Source organism: Phaethon aethereus (genome assembly GCF_964289735.1).
Source record: "Phaethon aethereus genome assembly, chromosome: 4".
NCBI lineage: Eukaryota > Metazoa > Chordata > Aves > Phaethontiformes > Phaethontidae > Phaethon > Phaethon aethereus.
Genome location: NC_138578.1, coordinates 29,126,608 through 29,147,833, shown reverse-complemented (window position 1 = coordinate 29,147,833; position 21,226 = coordinate 29,126,608). Strand labels below are relative to the sequence as shown.

Here is a 21,226-nt window from a genome sequence, read left to right as displayed (position 1 = left end):
ACTCTCTTGCTAACCTATTGTACCTAATTGGACAAGTATATTTAGCATTAATATATTTATATTAAAAAAACAGTCTACTTTGTATAATTCTATCTGTGCAAAATGTTCAAAACACATAAGAAAAAACCACCTTGTTTCAACACAGATAGTAAAAAAATTATGAAGCCTTTTTTCAAGGGGAGCACTGAAATTAAAGGCCAAGCTGCTACCAAAAGAAAGTACCAAAATAACAAAGTTATCTTCTCAATATCAAGATCTATCCTATTTATGCATGGTAATAAAAACAAAAACTGGGCAATACATACTTTAAAGTACTGCCACGCATACAAGAAAAAGAATCTCCTTCACCCAGAACTACAAAGATACTAAGCCCCTTTGTTTTTAAATTATGCGCTACCAAGAATAGGTGGTACTTCGACACAAAAATTCTCTCTATCCCAGATCTTCACGAAAGGCTCACTCAACACAACTGCGGTCTGACAATGTACTCTTACAAAGTCTGTTACAGTATTAGCCTTGCACAACTCTGTACTTACTTGTCTCTGTCTGTTTTATAGATACGTGCAATCTCTGGCACTAGTGGGTCATCTGGATTTGGATCACATAACAGTGAACAAATGGATAAGAGAACTGTAAAAAAAAAAAAAAAAATTCTCTATAGCAGAGCAGGAGCAACAATCTCAGAAACAATGGAGTGCAGATCTTTGCATTAGCACAAAGTCAGCACAAGGCGAGAACCTAACAAGCCTTTTCCTGATTTCGGCCCAAATAAATTTGTAACCCACTCTGAATAAAAAGCCCAGAAGTTTGTAAGAACAATTTGTTTCTTATTTCCCAATACTTACAGCTGTCAGTAAGCACACACGAGAACAGCACTGTTGTCCCCTGCACTACGATGCAATGTAGCAGCCAAAAAGAGCACGTTATGTATTCTGATGACCAGCACATTCCATGGCTTTAATCACTAAAACTAGAACTTCTTCACTTTTTTTTTTTTTTTTTTTAAATCAGACTGAATTCTGTCTGTGTTGTATGTAAGGTAGCAATAACCTGGTCAGCACTGATAAATCTACACATGTGGAGTAACACTGTTGCAGGCAGCTACGAGGAGTTCATCCTCTCACAGCAGCTTTGAAAGGAAAACAATAGTGACAGCATTAAAATGTAGGGAATCCACATTCAAATTACAGACCTACTCCTTGGACAGGCAGGAATTACACGTCCTATAGACAAAGCAGCACTTTGATGGATCTTTTGAAGTCACAGTGACCAGTGGCTTTGAGGCAACACAAAATTTGGTTTGAGAGTTAACTGTTATTTACTATAGTAAAATGAAGCAATGCAATACAATACGAGTGCACAGTGGCAGAAAGCAACATCTATCAATAACAGTTTTCTTTTATTAGTCTGCCACAGAGATATACCAGTATAACTCTGCATGTAATTCTAGACAGACTCAGTCAAAAAAACTATGCAGATTTCATTATTAAAAACTGACTTTAAATTAATACGCAAGTCTCTATCTACATGGACAGCTGCAAACGAGTAGTTTCTCAGCCTTAGCTCAAATACACCACCACAGGCCTGTTTCAATCCAAATGCTGGCAGATTCCTCTGGGTCCAAGCTAGTAAGCTCTGCTAAGAATACTGAAGCAAGTAAGTGGCCAGACAAGGCCTTAATGAGCCATGTAGCAGAATGTGTTAGAAAAAACAAATATCCATTAAAACCACAGTAAGACATCATTATCAAATTGGCGAAACACAGGCTAGAACAAGCAAGGGAAATCAAGAGACGGGTAAGAACTCAAGACAATCAAATCTAAAAGCAGAGTATTCAATACAAGATGGAAACATTTCTCCTTCACAAAAGTTACCTTTAGAAATAGTTAAAGCAGGAGACCACTGTGATCTTAGAATATCAAGACAAATGCTGCCATTACTGTTAATATTTGGATGATAGATTCTTGTTGTAAATGCAACCTGCAACAACAACAAAAAAAAAAAAAGACTGTGTTTCGGTCTCTGATGACAATGACGTTACCCTTCTCAGTCAGGCTATTAGTCAACTCAATTTACTCTAAAAGAAAAGGATTAAGCAGTTAAACTGCATCAAATTCGTGGAAATGCACCCAAGCCACAACCTCTCAGTTTCCAATTACCAGGCACTCTATTTCAAACAGAGACAGGACAAGTGCGAGGCTACGTTTTAATCACAGGTGCCTGTATCATGACGAAGACACTCAACAGAAGTGCCTGAACCACAGAAAACTGCTATCACAGAGCTAAAGAACTTCAAACATTGCGGTCACTCCAACTGTGCACTTTCACATTGACGGGAATTTGGAAGACAATGCTAGCGGCTGATAAAGCTACAAAAAAGCATATTTTGCAATTACTGCCAAATTCAAACAGATACCATCTTCACTGATTTTAGGTACTCAGCAAGTTAATCCCTATCCAGTGTCACATTCCTATAGATGAACCCAAACAGCTACACTGTAATACTGGACAGCCCCCTCAGCAAGAATTCTATTATAGTAACACAAAGCTAATGAATTTTCCTATCAATTAAGAAAAACAGAAATAAAATCAAACATCATTCCAAGACATTCAAAACTCACATATATGAGTTTGCTCCTAAAATAAGTTAACGCACACATTCTTGTGGTAGTCAGAGAGGGACCTTGTTATCTAATATACTGTAAGAATGAAAAGAAGTGAGAACTTGACAGTATTACAACACAGATGCTGACAACTTCTATCCTTTACTCGGTTCTTTAAAGAGCACTAATTTCACAAATGAGAAAGCAATGCTTACCTTAGGTGGTTTGAAAGGGTAGTCTGTAGGAAAGTGAATTGTCAAGAAGAATACACCACCCTGATATGGACTGTCATTCTGTCAAAGCAAACAAATAATTCTCTTATTATCATCTTTAGGACTAAGTATCACTGAAGATGTTTTTAAATAAGTAAAAGGAGAGGACATTTGTTTAAACAACTGAACCGTTTAATCCACCAATACAAAAGAGATGTAATTAAAATTCAGTTACTCTTCCTAAATTAAGTGATACAGAACACATACAGGTCACTTTCTGTATAGACCTCTCTGACCTGATGCTTCACAGAAAACAGCTTCTCTGACAATCCACTCAGGAAAACTTGGCAAAAGCATCCAAATGCCTCTCAGACTGCTCCAAGAAATAATGTTAACAGAGTGGGGGTCCTGTCAGGTTGAAAAAGCTCAAGTTCAGTGTTTGGAGTTTATTTGTTACGACCACCCAAGTTTACAGTGGCCACGGACAGCTCTAAGGGCCTCCCATTCCCTCCTAAGTTCTGTCCTTGGCTTAGATGTTGCTCAGCCCTGCAGAAAACCTACAAATACACAGCTAACTCCTCGCTCCTTGCAAAAACCCTCCACCCTACCAGCACCAAACAACAACAAAAAACTCCTGAGCAAGATTCAGTGAATTCCTCGTCCTCTTCTGCATTAGAAATTCACTGGAATCTAGTATGGAGGAGTATTTTACATTTCCCTGCTCCAAGTAAACAATTACGCGGGTAATTCATTCACGCGTTAACTATTAGCAATAAAGCAACATGTGGAAGTAAGAAAGCTGATAGTAAGTAGAGAATAAATGGAGTGACTAAACAGGGATTGCCTAAGTTACTAGAAGAAATATGTAAGAAGTTTTACTTGAAACTATAACTAAATTTCTGAAATAGAGCTAACAATTTCATTCTTTAATCTGAAGACTACGGTGCTTTTAATTCCAGATTCAGGGATAAGGAAAATGAATTTGAGACACACAAGTACACTTCTGAATTATTTGTAAATTCAATTTTCATATTAATTGCAAGAACATTTCATCAATGTAAGGAAATAACTACATCTTCCTTAGTTAAATATCAGAAAATTATATTCTGCAACACAAGACAAGGGACTCAAACCTGAAAATGCATAGGTTATACCCTATCCAATCTCTGCTGAAAACCTAGCAATCAAGATACAACCTCTTGTATTTGGCCAAAAGATGCTTATGTGAGGCCTTGAGGAGCCAGAAAGCAACCCTTTTACTGCACATACTCTGGGGATCAATTTTAGCAGTTACAGAAACCCCTCTTAGAATGTGTTAAACCAATGCAAGCTCTCTTACATCTAGCTAAGAAAATCACAGCCTGTATAATATCCTGTTGCAGAGGCGGAAGGCCAGGTGATTGGTTCTACAGTCTTCATCTGTTATTAAAGGCACTAAGCAACACCACAGCAGCGCTAAACTACTAACACCACACTTCTGCCAGGACACTGCCCAAGCTTGAAACAGGAATGCAAACCTTTCGACACCACAAAAAACATATGGGAAAAAAGGAGCTGTACATTATTAACCAGAAGGGGAAACTAAAACTAATAATCCCAATTTAAATCCAATTGATGTTTAATACCCTATGACCATGCAGACACCAGCCACATAAAACCATACTCAGTAGAGTGCAGAACATTCCTTGCCATTTAAGCATGAATACAGCTATTAAACAATTTTATCTTTTTGAAGCACCTAGTTACAATCAATGAGGACCAGGGACTTTGGAATGGAGAGCCATTTTTCCAGTCAGGTGAACCTCTAATAAGTACATTTTCCACAGCAATCTCCTAAAACCACACTTGTAGCTATATATAAAGTCAGGGCAATTCAGCATCACTCATATTTAATTCCTACTCTGCAGCCTCACTGGAAGCATCACCTTGATGCTGCAGGTCTACTGGCATCCAGTATTTGCCTTCAAGTTACAGAAGGTTTTGTTTTCTAAAGATAGATAACCAGCTCTGAAAACTCCAGATGTCAAGTGTTTGCAGGTTACCTTTTCAGTAAAGGCAAACATTTGCCTTCTTTTATCAAGGAAAAAGTCACTTTCAGGTTTCAGATGCTTACTGAACATTTAACACAGACTTCCTTTCCTCCAGTCATAACTGGAACCTCACATCTCAGTCACTTTTTCCCTTATTTTCCTAAAAGTATTCAAGATCTCACTAAATGACACCAGACCAAACAAGGATTCCCTGATCCGTTCCAAGATCCACACAAAAGCATCCCAATTAATTCCTGACTCTGGGACCAGCTCCTAGTACAAAGTTCAGAAAAAGTTAAATGCAAGCAAAGTTTCTAGATATCAAATGATAATGCCTAACATTGCTCTAGAGATTATCTCAGCTGAAATACATGCCCTCATAAAACATTCCAGCAATAAACTAAGCAGACTAATTCCCCCCCACCCTTCATCTTCCGTTACTGTAAGGAGTACTTCTAGAACTAAAGACTAATAACAAGAGTTAAAAAACCTAAAATAAAAACTTTCACAGTTTCCTCCTGAATAAGAACTACTAGTTTAATATTACATCACAAGGATTAAAATACTTACAGGTCCCATAATTGTGGCTTGCCAATGAAACACTACAAAAGAAAAACTCCGCATTATTATCTATGCATGACATGCTTTGAGTTAGCAGAGCAAAAAATAAAACTTAAAGTTACTTACTGTCATCTCCAACGGGACCTGCTGAACACTGTGCTGGAGGATCACGGGCTAAGTCACTAAGTTCCTTTAGGAAAAAAAGAACAAAAAAACCAAAACACTGTTCAGAGAAGGAACACTAATGAACTCAGTCATTTTCACTTCATGTCCAGCAAAAACTTTTACAGTTTTTCCATATACAAACACAGAAGAATGTGCAATAACAACTGTTGGAACCACTAGATCAGTATCAAAAATGTCTTTAAAAAAGACAACCACCAAAACCAGCTATGAAGGTAAGAAGCCACAGTGACTATGCTTTTCCAAATAAATATCTACTGTAAAGACACCCCTGCTGAAGAAGGGACAGAAAGGAGAGCAGGACACAGAGCCTGAAATAGGCAATCTAACCACCGTCTGATCAAGATTCTCAAGGATTCAGTCTTAGCTAAAGAAGCCTGCAGTGGGAAGAGAGAAAGCTATTGATAAGCCTTCATGAAACTGAAAGCACTATGTATGTAACATCTGACATTAAAACTCAGAACAGAAAAAAAAGAAAACAAACCACCCAACACACAAACTCCGTTTCATTTTCCACACTACCTCCAGCAGGGATATATCTTGCTTTGATTAAACTAGGAAAATTAGAAGAGGCTGACAAGTGTCCGAATCAGGCAAAATACCTGTAGTTTTTATTTTAAAATTCACATTTAAGATAATTATGCCCTTAGAATTCTGAATAACTGAGCTGCAGAAACAGTTCCTCCCTTCCCCCATTACACAGGGAACGAAACCAGAAACTTCAGATGGAAGATTCCTTGTGTAGTATCAAGATTGCTGTGATGAATCAAAGCAGCTCAGCATTAGTTTGTTCAAACATTCCACAAGTTACTTGTTTGGACAGTGTCTTTTAAAATTAAATTTATACTTTCAGTTAAAGTATGTAACAGATACTGTTCTCTCTGCTCTCTTTAGAGCATAAAAATGGCTTCAGGAGCTTCCATAAATCTGCACTTGTCCAAGTATCAAAGAAGTCATGAGAAAAGGGAAAACTTTCAGTCCCTCTCCCATATACCAACAGTTGCACACAAGTTATTTTGCTACAAGTCTATACAAGCCATTAAAACAAGAACTTTCTATTACTTTGTCAGACATTTAAGAAACCCAGGCATACCTATTATGCTGGAAACACATGCATATTTGGACCAGACAGTTAACTGTCTTGCCTGGGAAGATCCTAATGTACATCCTCTAAGTTTCACAAATTCTGGACTTGATAAAAATTTATTAAGTGTAAGTCAACACAACATGAGGGAAAAAAAGAATTTACATTCCCTGTAACTTAAGCACCTTGTTCTTTGTTAAAATGATAGTTCCTGCAAACAGAGAGAATAACACTAATTCAACATGTAGAATTCCATAAATTCAAAAAAATCCCAAATCCCAAGAAAACTTAGTCCTGCATTTCCTATCCCTACACATGCTAATTTTGGTTAACTTTCCAATTAACCAGATTTCAGTTTTGCACTGCAATCAGACTGTTTTGTAAAATGGAATTGTATCAGTTAACATTATGGATCATTTCACTGCTGCTGTTACTTATTCTGAAATATCACTTACTAGGCCCATGCATTGTTCAGAACCCTCCAGAAAAATTTGCCAAGTTAGATTTATATTACCCACGTAAAGGCAAACAAGAAATGTAGAAGAACCTTCAGATAGAAAGCTTTTTTAATTTTCAGGGTTTTCTTCCATTATAACAAATACATCAAGTTTTGTTAATCAAGCTTATTTCTCATCTCCAAAATCTGAGAGAAAAAAAGATATTTTGTCCCTTAAAATAAGCTGTAGCAACAGAATAAGTAGAAAGACACAAATGTTACTTTTTTAATGTAGTTGTGTAGTCATTACTGGATTAGTTTATTTAATTAATCAAAGGAAAGATGATCAGATCCTATCTTTTTAAAACTATCACAGGGACTAAGAACTATGAAAAGGCTCTTCATGCAGTTTATGAAATTATAAAAATAAGTAGCATGAAGACAAGGACAAGAAAAGATCAGCATGAAGTGAACTGTCAGAGGTATGTGCATTAGACTAGACAGCTCTTCAAAAGGTACTACTGTCTTCAGAGAAACAAGACATCAGCACTCAAGATAAAAATAAGTTATTTTAACACAGCAGGAAAATTAGAGTATATAAAAATAATTTAGCTAGGAAAGGCAAATATAAGTAGGATTGAACACGTAAGACTAATATTAAATTTAACAAGTTCTGGTGAAAAATGTGTGCAAAACCCCCTTCAGTGATATTAAGACTAATTTACAAGCTGAAACACATGACAGTTAATATTCCAGTCTCCAGTCCTTTCAAGATACATGTCCATACAGAGTTACCCCTTTTAACCACATGAACTGTTCTAGAGAACAAACAAACATGGATTTCCATAAGCTAAAGGTCTAAAGTTTTGTCCGGCCCAAAACACATCAGTAAAAAAACCCAATTGTGCTAAACAAAGTAGTTCAAAATACAGATAAGGTTCAGAACACATGATACACTACTTAGCATTTCAACCACAGAGCAAGTAATTCACCCACTAAATTCATCAAGAACAAAAGTTGAGGTGGCACACGTTCTTCTATTTGCTTCTTTTAGGTACTATGGTCAGAAGACTAAAGTTTGTAGTAAAGCTGTTTGCTTCAGCAGAGCGTGAAGTGTTGTGGAAGAACTGAGGCAAACATGAAACAACCACCAGCAAGCTTTGCCCGCTTACAGGAACACCAGACCTATTCCACCTCCCTGTTAAGTGTGCGAAAAATTCACATCTACGCAAAAGGAGGGAGGCTTTTTGCAACAAGGGAGCAGAAAGTCCTCTCTGTGTAACTTTAAAAAGTGCCTTTTGAAAGCGACAACTTTTCTGAATCCAACAGCCAAACTGGAATAACTGGAAACCAAACAAGCAGAGACACATGGGCTGTGATATTTGGAGCGCAGTTGAAGCATTTCATTCAAGGAAAAGGAGGAGCTTTTTTTTTTTTTTTTTTTTTTTTTAAAAGCTTCCCACTCAGCAGCAGAAACAGAAACTGACCTTCCTTCTCAGCTTAGCAATCAACTATTCTATTACAGGAAAATGTTTAATCTGAAAAGTATTTCTGACATCAAAACTAAGCATCATAATTTCCATGAGCTGATTCAAAAAAAAATTTTTAAGAAATCGGCTCATAATTGTTGCCCTGCTTTCACCCATTTCTCACCAAGATGGTAAAGACCACATTAAGTTTCATTTTACAAAGTAGAGTTTAACTAGTATTTTAGAGTTTATCTAGTATTTTTGAATTAAAAAATGTTCCCAAGCATTGTTCTGTAAAATTTCTACATATGAAGGCTTTATGCTTCTGATATTCCTTCTATCTCCAATTTTCCTTCTTTTTGCTTACATTCAGTTTGAGTAGTGCTTTGCTTTGTCAAGAGGTACTAAGCTACATCCCAAACTTTCTTAAAAAAAAAAAGTCCCCAAAGTAGAACACACATTTTCCTGGAGTTAGCTGCTATAGTTTTTCACTTTACAGGTGGCTTAAGGAAAAAAAAAAAAAAATTCCCAAGAAGCAAATTCCAAAGACTTTACATAGAAACAATAAGCCAAATTTGGTTCAGAGTGATGTGTTATATGCCTATCAGAAAGGATTAGTCTTGAATTACAACTGTGACTAGTAGTCTCTGGCACTGCCAGAGGTTTCTGTTGTAGCTCCAGTGTATCACCATTTCTGTGTCCTAGTTTCCAAATATAAAGTTGTGATGGTTCCTACCTTTCCACAAGGATGATTAGTCACTTAGCATTTTACAGATTTAAACACTGTTTAAGGAGTAAGCACCAATGCTACTACAATGTACAATTTTGCAACCGAGTTTTGGAAAACTGAGAGATAATGGGAAACACAGCAACACTATCCATCACTGCAACAGACAGACATGCTTTAACACAAATTCAGCACCATGTTCTTCTGCCACTTTCACATGAAGCCTGTAGCAAGATGTAGTTTTATTGGTGAAACAGCCCCATTCTTAATCTTCTCTCTTCTGTTTCTCTACAAATTAATCAAAAAGCTAACCAAAATATACATGAGTACTTACAAGAAAAAAATGCTTATAAAACCAAATTAATCTGCTCCTTTTCCACAAATATAATCATAAGTAACATAGAAAATATGGCTTATGCATCAAGTGATGATTCAAAACATTGACATGCGAGTGTGAATGCAGGACTATGATCCTATTATAAACCACAAAAGTATCATCAGTCTTTTTTTTTCTTTTGACAGAAAAGCTGCTAAAAAAACCTCCTCTCTAACAGCTATTTAAAAGACTACAGAAGTCATTTAAGTGATGAAGAAAATCTAAAGAATGACAAAGGATACCTCATCCAAATATGCAGGAGCAAGACAGTGAAGGAAAATATTTAAGGAAACTAGTTGCTTTTCTCACGGAAGCTTTCAGGTCTCAGCAAATTCAGTAAGAAATGACAGCCTGATACCTACCAAGCTGCCTTCTTGCAAGGTACCAAGTAGAGCAGCATCAGTGTCAGCTCCTTTTCTTCCCATTTGTCAGAATTCATACTCCCTGTGGCACAACTGCTACATTTTTCTAGTTTAAGCTAGAAATAGCCAGGGCTTATTTTTAATGATAGTAGCAGCTGACTTAAATACAGACTGACAGAAGATCACTCCCACTAGAGTAACAGAAGATTACTCATTTTTCTCCACAGGCATAAACTCACAGATTTAATATTTGTTAGTAACACAATTATTTGTTAAAATCATATATTGCAGCTTTCTGACTTGTAGTCAAGGAAGCATAGTGGAAGAAATGGGGTTAATTTGCTTTAAGTTTCCAGCCAATAACTCATTCTACATTGGAGGGCATGAAAGGTGATATGCAGTTAAATCAGAAGTTTAAATTTAAAAAAAAAAAATTAAAAAAAAAAATCACTCTAAGTCAAACAAAAAAATCAACATTTAATAATTTGAATGCTTGTCTAATGTTGTCTGTGTCAAACAGGATATTTCCAACTGTAAGCATCCAAAAATTCATCACTGCATTAGTCTTACTCATTAGCTCACAGCTGAAAACAGCTTTAAAGAAGGAAGGATTGGAAGCAGCTATAAAGGAAGGGGAAGAACATTTAAGCCTGTTTGAAGATTAAGAAGTGTCAACCAGCAAAGCACTACTGCCTCATCCCACACACCTGCATTTGCAACATTAATTTCAGCATGAAAATTAATTACCCCTGGAAGCAGAAAATAACAGTTTGAAAGAACACTAAATGTGGATTTCTGAGCTGAATAAGAAAGCAATGGCACAATACACATCACAAGACAAGTGTAACCAGAAGAAAATTATCAGTTTCAAACAGGCTGGCCTTTTGGCTAACACTTAATAAATGGATAAAAACAATGTATAATGACAGTGCATAATACAGAAAGGTGTAGGTTCCCTGTTGCTTTAAAAAAAAAAAAAAAAAAGAGGACATTAGAGCAAATATGCAGAGAAAACACATGAACAGCAGTCACAGAAAACAGCGAGGGACAATAGCACAGAAACCCAAACCATGACCAGAAATGTAACAGTTGTGATTGTCCCTACCTTGACTATTCTGCTTGTTCTATTTTTCATTTCTCAAGCCTTTAGTACTAAATTTTTCAGGCTACACACTGCATATTGTTTGTACAATATCTTAGTGGTATATTAAAAGACAAACATAGAAATATTCATGTTTTAAACCTCACACTCAAGGAAGGAAATGCCAGACTGCTGTGCAACTGTAATTAAGTAATTTTGTGTGCTTTGACTGTGATATAAACTACTCTGATGACTACATGCTATCTTTTCAAAGAACTCACCTTTCAGTACACAAGCCCTTTGTGAATGAGACTATTGTCTACAGCTCTTCTCATCTGTTCTGAAATTTGGAAGGTTTACAATGTAGGCAATGGTTTTCAGAGTTTCAGAGTTACGGCAGCTAAAATGGCTCTCTATTGTATTCCAACCTTTCGCAGAGTTCATCTCTAGCTGGACAGATCTGAGTGGAAAAGGAGCTGGGTTACCAGCTTTGCTTTCCTGGTCATTCACTAAAGGCATTCAGAACAAAATTAGAAAAAAGGTTGCAACTACACACCTATAGCTGTGCTTTGAACTCAAAGTTATGGCTTGTTTCCCCCAAAGTGATCAAAACCCACAGCAGCTGTCTTACTCAAGATTAAGAAAATCTGACTGCTTTACACATGTCAATTCTGAGGCATTACAACAATTACCACTCCCTGAAAATAACACAGCTATTAAAACATATGCTCAGTGTAGGACGAGGGCTGTGCATATTGACTACAGCATGTCAAAGAGAAAAGCGTCAAGTAAAGTACTGGTTAACTACCTATCCATTGAATGATAATCAAATCAAATAAATCAAATTTTAATTCTGGCATTTCCAACATTTTGAATATTGGACCCTGAAACTTAGCATGCTCACTCAGATACTGTATTATCACTCAGAGGCTTTTCCTGCAAGAACCACACTGATCTTTGGTTCTGTAACCCAGGACTACAATGCAGTCCTCAGAGAAGAAGGTAATGAGTGTAAACGCGCCACAAGAGGAACAGTAAGATGCACCTAACTAAATGAAACAGAATGACTGGGAAACGAAGGGACCCAGTCCCTGTATTGAAACGAAATTCAATACAGACAAATGTGAAGTGATGCACTTGGAAAGAAGTTTATATTCAAGTAAGGCACTCTGGCCTTATGGCTACCACTCAGGAATGAAATTTTGGCATTGTGATAGATAATTTCACAAAAATTCTAGCTTAACACTCAATAGATGCTGGGGTTTGGCAGCGTTACGCACAAGCCTTCCAACACACAGCCCCGCAGCTTGTCAAGGACACAGTAACATGGGGGACAACCTCAGCCACCAGCATTTGACACAGCAACCAGAAGCAGCATCTGTACACGCACTGCCCTGCACTCAATGTGACAGAGGTCTCCTAGAGTTTGCCAACCCTACACAAACAACAACTTTGGGGACTGGTAGCATATGGGACAAATTTTTGTAGAAAGCACAAAGCAGCCTTAATTGGGCACTTAACCTCGGCAAGTCTGCACTTTCCAAATAAACATATAAGAATTCTCCATGTTCTCAAGGAAATGTATCAAAAGGAAGATCATACAACAGAAAATTATCAAATTAGTATTCTAACAAATAACAGCACATCTGTAATCAGTGTGGTGGATTCATTGTTTAGATGTAGTCTTATATATTATTCTGAAATTTCATTATTTAACCTAATGAACTCTGAAAATCAGTTCTCCTTTTAAAAAGCTGTCTTGACCTTTACGAGTCCATGTTTTGTATGAATCCAAAGATGCACGTGAAAGCTATTGCAATATACCATAGGGGTATATTCTACGAACACAACTATGTGGGGATGATTACACTAGCTTATCTACAGCTGTACAATTACCCTATCATATTATGCTATTGTGTATAACTACCCTTCATAATGGTTCTGTGTTTTGAACAGCTAGTAGATGCAAAGTAAGGGCCTAGCTACAGGATTAGGTACAGTTACACACAAAATCAGTGCACACTGAGCCAACAGAGCATAAAAAAAAATAATCAAAAACTGTTTCTGAAGTGCAGCCGCTCTTACAGGTGAGTTCAACCTCAGCCATCTAGAACATATATGTCCACAAAGGCCTTTAAAAAGAAGAAAAAAAAAAAAAAAAGATGATGAAGGAAAAAGTGTTTAAAAGCATATTTATGAACAGACTGTGACAGAATTAGGGGAATGGAAGGGGGCCATTGCTCATCTGGCAAATTGTCTTTCAGGAGATTCGCCTATATTATTCAAGGCAAGCAGAAATTAAAACTAAGGCTAAAAGGAAATACAAAGTTTGCAGTTATCTGATTTAGAGAATTACCTGGCACTATTACTCAAACAGGCCAGCAAAGGTTGGGAAACACTGCCTTACAACAGGACGCTCATATTTACTAGAAACCTAAAAGCGCTCTTGGAAGAGCTCACAGAAGTGATGAGCACCTGGCCAACCTAACTCCAGGTAACAGAGAAAGCTCGCTATAAAGTTAACTGAGCACCTAACAAAATCCTCGTGCCCTCCATCAAGAAGACCTAAAGCACTTTAGCATGTGCATTCAGTTCAGCTTGCAACTCTGGTGTCCAGATGCTTGTGGAAAGGATTAAACATTTGTCTCCTCCTTTTTTCACTGGGCCCTAACATTTGCAAAACAGTCTGCAATCCTCCCATCTTGCTTTCTTAACACCAGAATAAAAAAACCATCACAGTTACACTGGGAAAAAACTGCAGGAGATCTTGAATATGTCTAGCATATATATCATGCATGTCAAAGGGATGAGGTTCAGAACAAAGGCTTCCTTTACACAAAATTTTAATACTGAAGTTTACTGTTGGTAAGAAGGCTCTGAACAATGTTTAAACAAAATAAACAAAATGCCCTCTATCTGTTTAGCTTTCAGTCCTAAATCCTGCAATGCTCTATTTGGCTCATTTTTCAGTATTAAAACTTGTCTACATCCAAGTGTTTTACAAAGAGTTGCCAAAGGCATAAACACCAATTTAAACTTGTGAATGTAATTTTAACTTTTTTTTTGCAAGGCTTCCCCAGCACAACCTACTACATTTAACGTATGAGATCAGTGACCCATAAAAAGCACATTGAAGAGAAAGCTTTTTTTAAAAAAAGCTCCTGTACTTTCCATCTAGAGTTTGAGGCATTAAATTTAGATTCAGGTTTTACAAAACTGTCCACCATATGCAATTCAACACAGTTTAAGACTCTCTTCTGATAAAGACAACTTGACAAAAAGCAACTGCACATAAAAATGCACTACCGCCTGCAATCATACGCACATTCTCACTACTGCTTTCATTTCTCACCCTATTTTATTTTTTTCTGCATATTATACCAGCAGGTTGTTATATCGCATCAGTCACAGGAGAAGACACATTCCTGTAACTCAGCCTTTTCAAGGCAAGCTGCAGCATCTTAGCCTAAACTATCAACAGAAGTCAGCTTATACTGAGGTATCAGACCTAATGCTGAAGTGCAGACCACACGTTCCCATCTGCCACCTCTGACACACAGGGGAGGGACCTATACAACAACACAGGGCAGACAGTTAAAGTGGCAAAACCTTAATATTTGCAACAGAAAGATTTATCAGACATCGCATTATCAATGCCCTAATCTGAATTACACAAAAGCTCTACCCTTTTCCACTCCTCCTTACCAGCTGTCACTCGGCATCTCAGACAAGGTTAAGAACCTCCATCCTCTCTCTCCTTCAACTGTTCAACCCAGTGGACGCAGAGGAAACATCCATGGGTAGGGGATGATGCTGGGCTAGAGGTGGCCTCCACAAGGAACAGAGATGCCTTTGGCAAGAATCCGTTTACTGCTCTGTATTCAACAGCTGCTACTTACAGCTGTTTACATCCTTCCCCGCTCCTTTACACATTAATATGTGAGCACAAAGAAAGGCATCATGATGGTGCTTCAGAGCTGGTTACAGGCTGGGGATGCAGTTGAAGGGAGCTCATTCTGTGGAGTTCTACATCAGCTCTTCAGTGAAGAAACTCACACAGGGAATAATAAAGAAAGCACTGGCTTACTTTCAAAAACATCTCTAAAAGCTGGAACGATCGTAAAGAAAATGTTGGCTGGACAACCTTTTTACTCTGTACCTTATTCCACCCAAATTCTTAACGTACTGGAGAACTCCATTTTTAAGGTATGCAAGAAGTGCCCATCTAATGGAATATCGATCTCTGAAGTCCTGTAAATTACTTAAGTGAGATTACAATCGCCTTCTCCCCCCATTCCAATATACACATTTAAAGATCTATGCTGACCAGGAACTTGTTTCACAAGCACAGTGCCCAATTAACAGGAGAAATCTTTAAGTTACTGCAGTCCAAACTTTCTAGTTAAGGAAGCATCAATTTTCTCTGATTAAAAAAAATGACCAGTTCTTAAAACCCATCCAAGACCCCAACAAGTAAATGCTGGACTTGAATATGGGTATCAAACCTACTCAATTAAGAAGCATTATTTTCATTTTAATGATATTCATTTCATAGTATAACTGTCATTTCTTACTATTCAGATAAGCTAAATCTTAAACAGAATTTAAGTGATGACAGCTTTCACCTAATGCTGAATAATTTTATTCTGACTTTTAAAGAACACTGAAGTTCTGCGATACTAGTGCTTCCCAAACTCCATTACTGAAATCTCATGACTTAAAATCAACCACTGCCTTCTGACTCAACATGACCCTTCTAACCACCGACTGCCATAGTTGCACGGCATTATCTACTTGAGGCAGGACTTAAGTCTACCTCTGGATACTTGAAATAGTTAAGGCAAACTAGCTAAAGTAAAAAAATAAAAAAGGTAATTCTATACATACAGAAAACATTCACAAAGATTTAAAGCATTTTAACTAAGCTTATCTCAACTGCATTTCATCAGCTAGTTAAGATTAACTTTCCGAGCCCCTAAACAGACAAATCCAGACTTATTTCTAGACATTCATTCAAAGCATAAGATCAATCACATAACTTCCAAGTTATTTAACTATTTTGAGTAATCCCAGCAAACTAAATCCAAGACTGTCTGCAAAAATAAAGTACTGTAGGTTTCATCCAGAGAAGAAAATTCCAAGCAGCTTTTTCTAGTTAAGCCAATTTTTTAAAATTTCGTACCAAATTCAAAAGAAAAGAGTAGCAGCTTAAAACAAAAGTAATAAGCAGGCTTTGTAACTCTTTAACTGAATCATCTCTACAAAAGCTACACCTACATCTGCTGACTTCATTGCTGCATATTACATCCAATCTCTGAAAAATATTACGGGTATCTCCAGGGTTAGTAGCATTTCTTATATGAGCACCTGGAGGAGGGGGTTTAAAGTTGCAATTAATTATACATCTAGGAATAGCGCTTGAGGCTATAGCCTTGAGGAAAATAGTTTTTTACTCTCCACTCCACCACTGTCAAGGGAAACTTCCATATCTGTACTTAAGTAGTGATAAATGTTTTTGCCACCTTCAGCCTTTAGCTTCCAGGATGCCAACTCCATTTAAGATTTTCTAATAAAATACCCTGACATAATGATGCTGACTTGTGCTCTGGTTAACCAAACAGACATAAAACACAGCAGCCACAAGTTTTCTTAAGGATTTCACAGACAAAACATTTCATGCATATATCTCCTGTATTCATTCTATTTTTAACCTATCAGGATCACCACTTAGGCCTTTTACCCTACCTCACTTTAATGGATGTGTATAGCAGTGATAAAATAGATGTATTTCAATGATGTAAGTTCCTAAGTTTTCTCAGTTTCACGCATTCTCAATTCCCTACTCCTACATAAATGTTTCCCTGCTACTGGATCATCATCACTCAAACCGGAAGCACCAAAAGGCTGCAGCAATTACTGGATATGTGTTTAGCAGGTACCACTCTGACACTTCAGACCAAGACAATGTGCCACAAGCATGTACCAAGCATTTAGATACAAGCTCATAAATTAAGATGAATTTGTTGAAAACTGGGGGGGGGGGGGGGAAGGGGGGGGAATTGGGGAAAAATTTCATCTTCAGGAAAGGAAACAGTTAAAATGAAGATGTAGGTTCACATTATTCCATGGCAAAAGCAATTGTCACTCTTGTTCAAAGCAAGCCATATCCATAAAAGCGGAGTTTTGCCAGTCAAGTGCAGGCTACTCTCAGGGCAGATGGCACAGCTGCAATGATGAGTTCCAGCATAACATAATCTTCCTGGGACTGGCTATGTACCTGACAACGACTTCAGTTTAGAGAGTGCTTTATAAAGGGTGTTCCAGAAGTAGATAACCCAACATGAAACACATGAATACTCATGTGCTTTCATTTCCAAGCCAAAAGCAGAATTTGCCAGTTATGTTTTAAGTAGGGATTGTTATATTCTGAACATGTAACATACTTCAGATTAAATTTACACACACTAACACAGTCTGAAAGTCTGATTTACCCAATAAAGAATTTTATTTTGCTTGATATGTCAAGCCCACAAAGAGGGAGTCAGCCAAACAGACTGAAAATACCTTTGCTGGAGTATTTGGGATGTCATCTGCTGCAGGAGACAATGAACTCTACTCCTGACAGGTAATATCACAAGTCAGACTAAATCAGCTACATGTGATTACAATGTTCTAAGGTCCTGGTCTCTTCTTTAGCCTGTTCTGATCTAGTGCCAAAGCGTACTATAAGGAAGCAGAGAGCTTCAAGGTCTGATCTGTGACCTTATGATTGGAAGACAGCGGATCCCAGCTCACTGGTGACAGAATGTCATTCTCTGCCTTTACCGGTTGGCAACATTAAAATCTAAATTCACAACCACCTTGTTACAAAATTGGCCCTGCTATTTTTGGATTTCAGCCTCAATCCCAGTAAACTCGTATTGGAAACCATGCTTGGGAAGAAAGCAATTTGCAAGCAGTCAGTCTAGCAAAACATCACTTTCCAAGTTGGCAAAATACAAAATCAAAACTGTAAACCCTATGTGAATTTGGAAGTGTATCTTGTAGCATGGTGTGATTAAACTGATTAAAAATAGCACCTTCAAAAAACCACCTAACCAAAAAAAACCCCAAAACCCAAGCAAACAAAACAAAAAACTACCCTACCCCAAAACAAAAAAAGAACCCTAATCCAACCATCTCATCAATCCTAAACTCTAGTGCTGGGTAAAGAAGGAAGCTTGCTACTACACAGTACCGTAGAACGTGAGGACCAATACAAGACCAGAGACTGCACACAACAGGCCAAAGCCTTGCAGTCAAAAGAGATGACTTATTGATTCAAGAGTCATGGTGAATCGTTTTAACGTTTTGACCACCAGATTACTATGTAAGTGGGGGTTTGCCTTGGTTTATATTTGACCATAAATTCTTACCTGCAGTGCCTGAACGTGTTTCATAAGCACGAGTTGATGACAAAGCATACCAGGGAGTATCCTAGCTGTGTTTCGACTCAAGTGATATCATCCACTAATACAGGGGAACAAGTTCTGATGGCAGATTCAGAAGGAATGGTTTTTAAATTCTTGTGAGAGCATAGCCGTAATTCAAAGATAATTCATTCAGCTAGCACTAATCCAGAACAGATTTTAAATTTTCAGTGCTAACAGAACTATCCTTTCACTAATAAATTATAAATAACCTCATTTTGACTAAAATATGCCCACAAGCACTGACAAAGAGACATGAAATTACAGTAAGACTAATAGATGGCAAACTTCATACACGTCTACAAAAGGTGTTTTGTGCACCGAAGTTTTGTTCGCCGATTTCAGGACACAGTGACTTTCTGCCATCTTGGCAGGCTACGAGATGACCAAGAAACTCCTCTCGGCTCTTGAAATACGTAAATGCTCCACGTAGCTCGCGTAGGAGCATAGACCAACAGCGACTTCCCGGTAACGCCACTGCGCTCCCATCGCGTTCGCAATTACATCTCAGCAATTCCCGAAGCGCTGCCGCCGAGAACCCCTAAAGCCGCCCAAAGCGCAACCTCACGTCGGGAGCCTTCTTCCCTGGGAGAGGTTTTAAAAAAAAACAAACAAAAAAACCCCAAAAAAAACCTTTCATCACCTCGGCATTTTTTCCGAGTTAGCCGCGAAGTTACTCCACCCGGCTCCGATTGTGCAACGGGGAGGCGGCGGCGCGGTGCGCGCTCCCGCCCGGCGCGCGGGCCAGGCGATCTCCGGGCGGCGGGAGGGCCGAGCCGCCCCGGGGCAGAGGAGGGGGGAACGCGGGGAGAGGACGGCACGGCGGCAACTGCTCCGGAGTCGACGAGAGCGCGGACGTGCGTGTATGTGTCATGTTATTGCAGAAAGCGAGAGATCCCGGAAAGAGCCCGAACTAGGCGAACCCGCCGCCATCTTACAATGCGGGAAAGAAGTTACACGCCAGAGGGGAGAGACCGGCCTGAGACACCGGCTGCCTGCCCCAGGGAGGGCCGCGATCGGGCCGAAAGCCTCTCCAGCACACACGCACCGGCACCATCCGGGCCGGCTGGCGGCGGAGGGGCAGCGGCGGCGCCGCCGCGCCGGAGTGGCTCCGGGTTGCGCTGACATTTGAGCGTCCCCGGGAGCTGCCGCTCCTCGCCCGCCGGAACAGCGCCGCCCGCGCCCCGGCCCAAGCGAGCCCCCCCGCCCGCCCTCCGGGGCCCTGGCCGACCTCCGAGGTCCCGGGCCTAGGCCCGGGGAGAGCGGCCTCACCGCCCCAGCGGGGCCGCGGCCTCCCCTGAAGGAGCCGGCCCCTGCACGGCCTCGCTCCGCCGGCCTCCCGCCTCCCCCTTCCCTCCCCCGCCGAGCCCGCCTGGCGCACCCCCCGAAGCCGTGCCCCCCTCCTCCCGGGGCGGGAGGGAGCGGGGAAGGAAAAGCCAAATACAAAAATAAAGAAAAGGGCAAAGTGGGGAGGGGGGGGGGAGCGGGGGCAGGCGGAGGAGGAGCCGCAGCGCTCACCTTGTTGATGCGTTTCAGCGCCATTGTGTGCGAGTGCCGCCGCCGCCGGGCCCGTCTGTGCGCCGCGGTGACTCCGCGCTCCGCTCGCGCCGAGGGGGGGCCGGGAGGGAGGGAGCAAGCGAGGAGGAGGAGGAGAAGGAGGGGGAAGAAGGCGGAGAGGGGGGAGGGGGCAGCTGCGCTTCTCCTTCCTCCGGAAACAGCCGAGGGGGGCGCCCGACCGGAGCGCAGCGGCCGCCCAAAGTCCTGCCTGCCTGCGGGCAGCGAGACCGTGTGCCGAGGAGGCTGCCGGGGGAGCGCTCCGCCCGCCGCGCTTCTTCGCCGCCTCCCGTCACCGCCGGGAGGAGGAAGTGTGTGTAGGGTGGGGGAGAAAGCCGAGTGGCACCGCCCGCGAGAGAGGGCGAGAGAGCCCAGCACTGCCGCCGCTGCCGGCCAGGCCCAGGCGCCGCGGGAGGCGGAGCCGGCGGGGAAGGGCGGGGCGAGAGGGGACACGCCGCCAACGGCCCCGCCCCCCTCCCCCGATGGGCGACCGGGGAAAGGGGCGGGATAAGTGCCGCCGGCCAGGCCGGGCGCATGCGCCGCCTGCGTGCGCTGTGGCCCTGCCCCGCTAAGGGCGGGGCATGATCGTGCGAGCTGTAGGCATCCGTGCCGTGCCGGCACGCAGGGAGGGAGAGGGAAGGGCAGGAAGGTTCTGGGGCCGCCTGCCGGCGCGGGCAGCGCCGCCGTGGTGCTGCTGTAGTGCTTGCTGCTGCCGCCCGAGCAGGACTACCCGGGGGTTCCGCTGCGGCGCGTCGGGCGCGGTACCGGGGCAGCCCCTAGGCGCAGAGGCGCGCACCACTGACGACAAGCCCCCGCCCCACCGCCGCCCTCCCACGAAATGGCGGTGGCGGCGGCCGCCGGATCTACATCTATGCGCTGGCGCGGCCGCCTGGTATCCCTCCGCGCATTAACCGCACCGCCGCAGCTGTCTGTCAGCACGACGAGGGTGTCACCGCGAGGGAAGGCTGGGGTCTGCGTTGCTCGCCCAGGCCTGCCGCTGTCGGGTCGCGGTGAGGGCCGGGCAGCGCCCGCCCCCGCGTTCGGCGTTGGAGCCGCTTTCCGCCCCTCGCGGCCGCTGT

General features: G+C 41.1%; 1 protein-coding gene across 1 annotated transcript; it reads right to left on the bottom strand.

Moving 5' to 3' along the window:
* Nucleotides 1-238: 238 nt before the first annotated feature.
* On the bottom strand, nt 239-20,683 carry UBE2D3 (ubiquitin conjugating enzyme E2 D3; the record flags this gene model as incomplete). The annotated part of the gene is made up of 6 exons (XM_081998877.1): nt 239-630; nt 1,875-1,980; nt 2,819-2,896; nt 5,416-5,447; nt 5,533-5,596; nt 20,330-20,683. The coding sequence occupies 6 exons, from the start codon at nt 20,681-20,683 to the stop codon at nt 533-535; spliced, it is 732 nt and encodes a 243-aa protein (XP_081855003.1). The 3' UTR covers nt 239-532.
* Nucleotides 20,684-21,226: the final 543 nt, after the last annotated feature.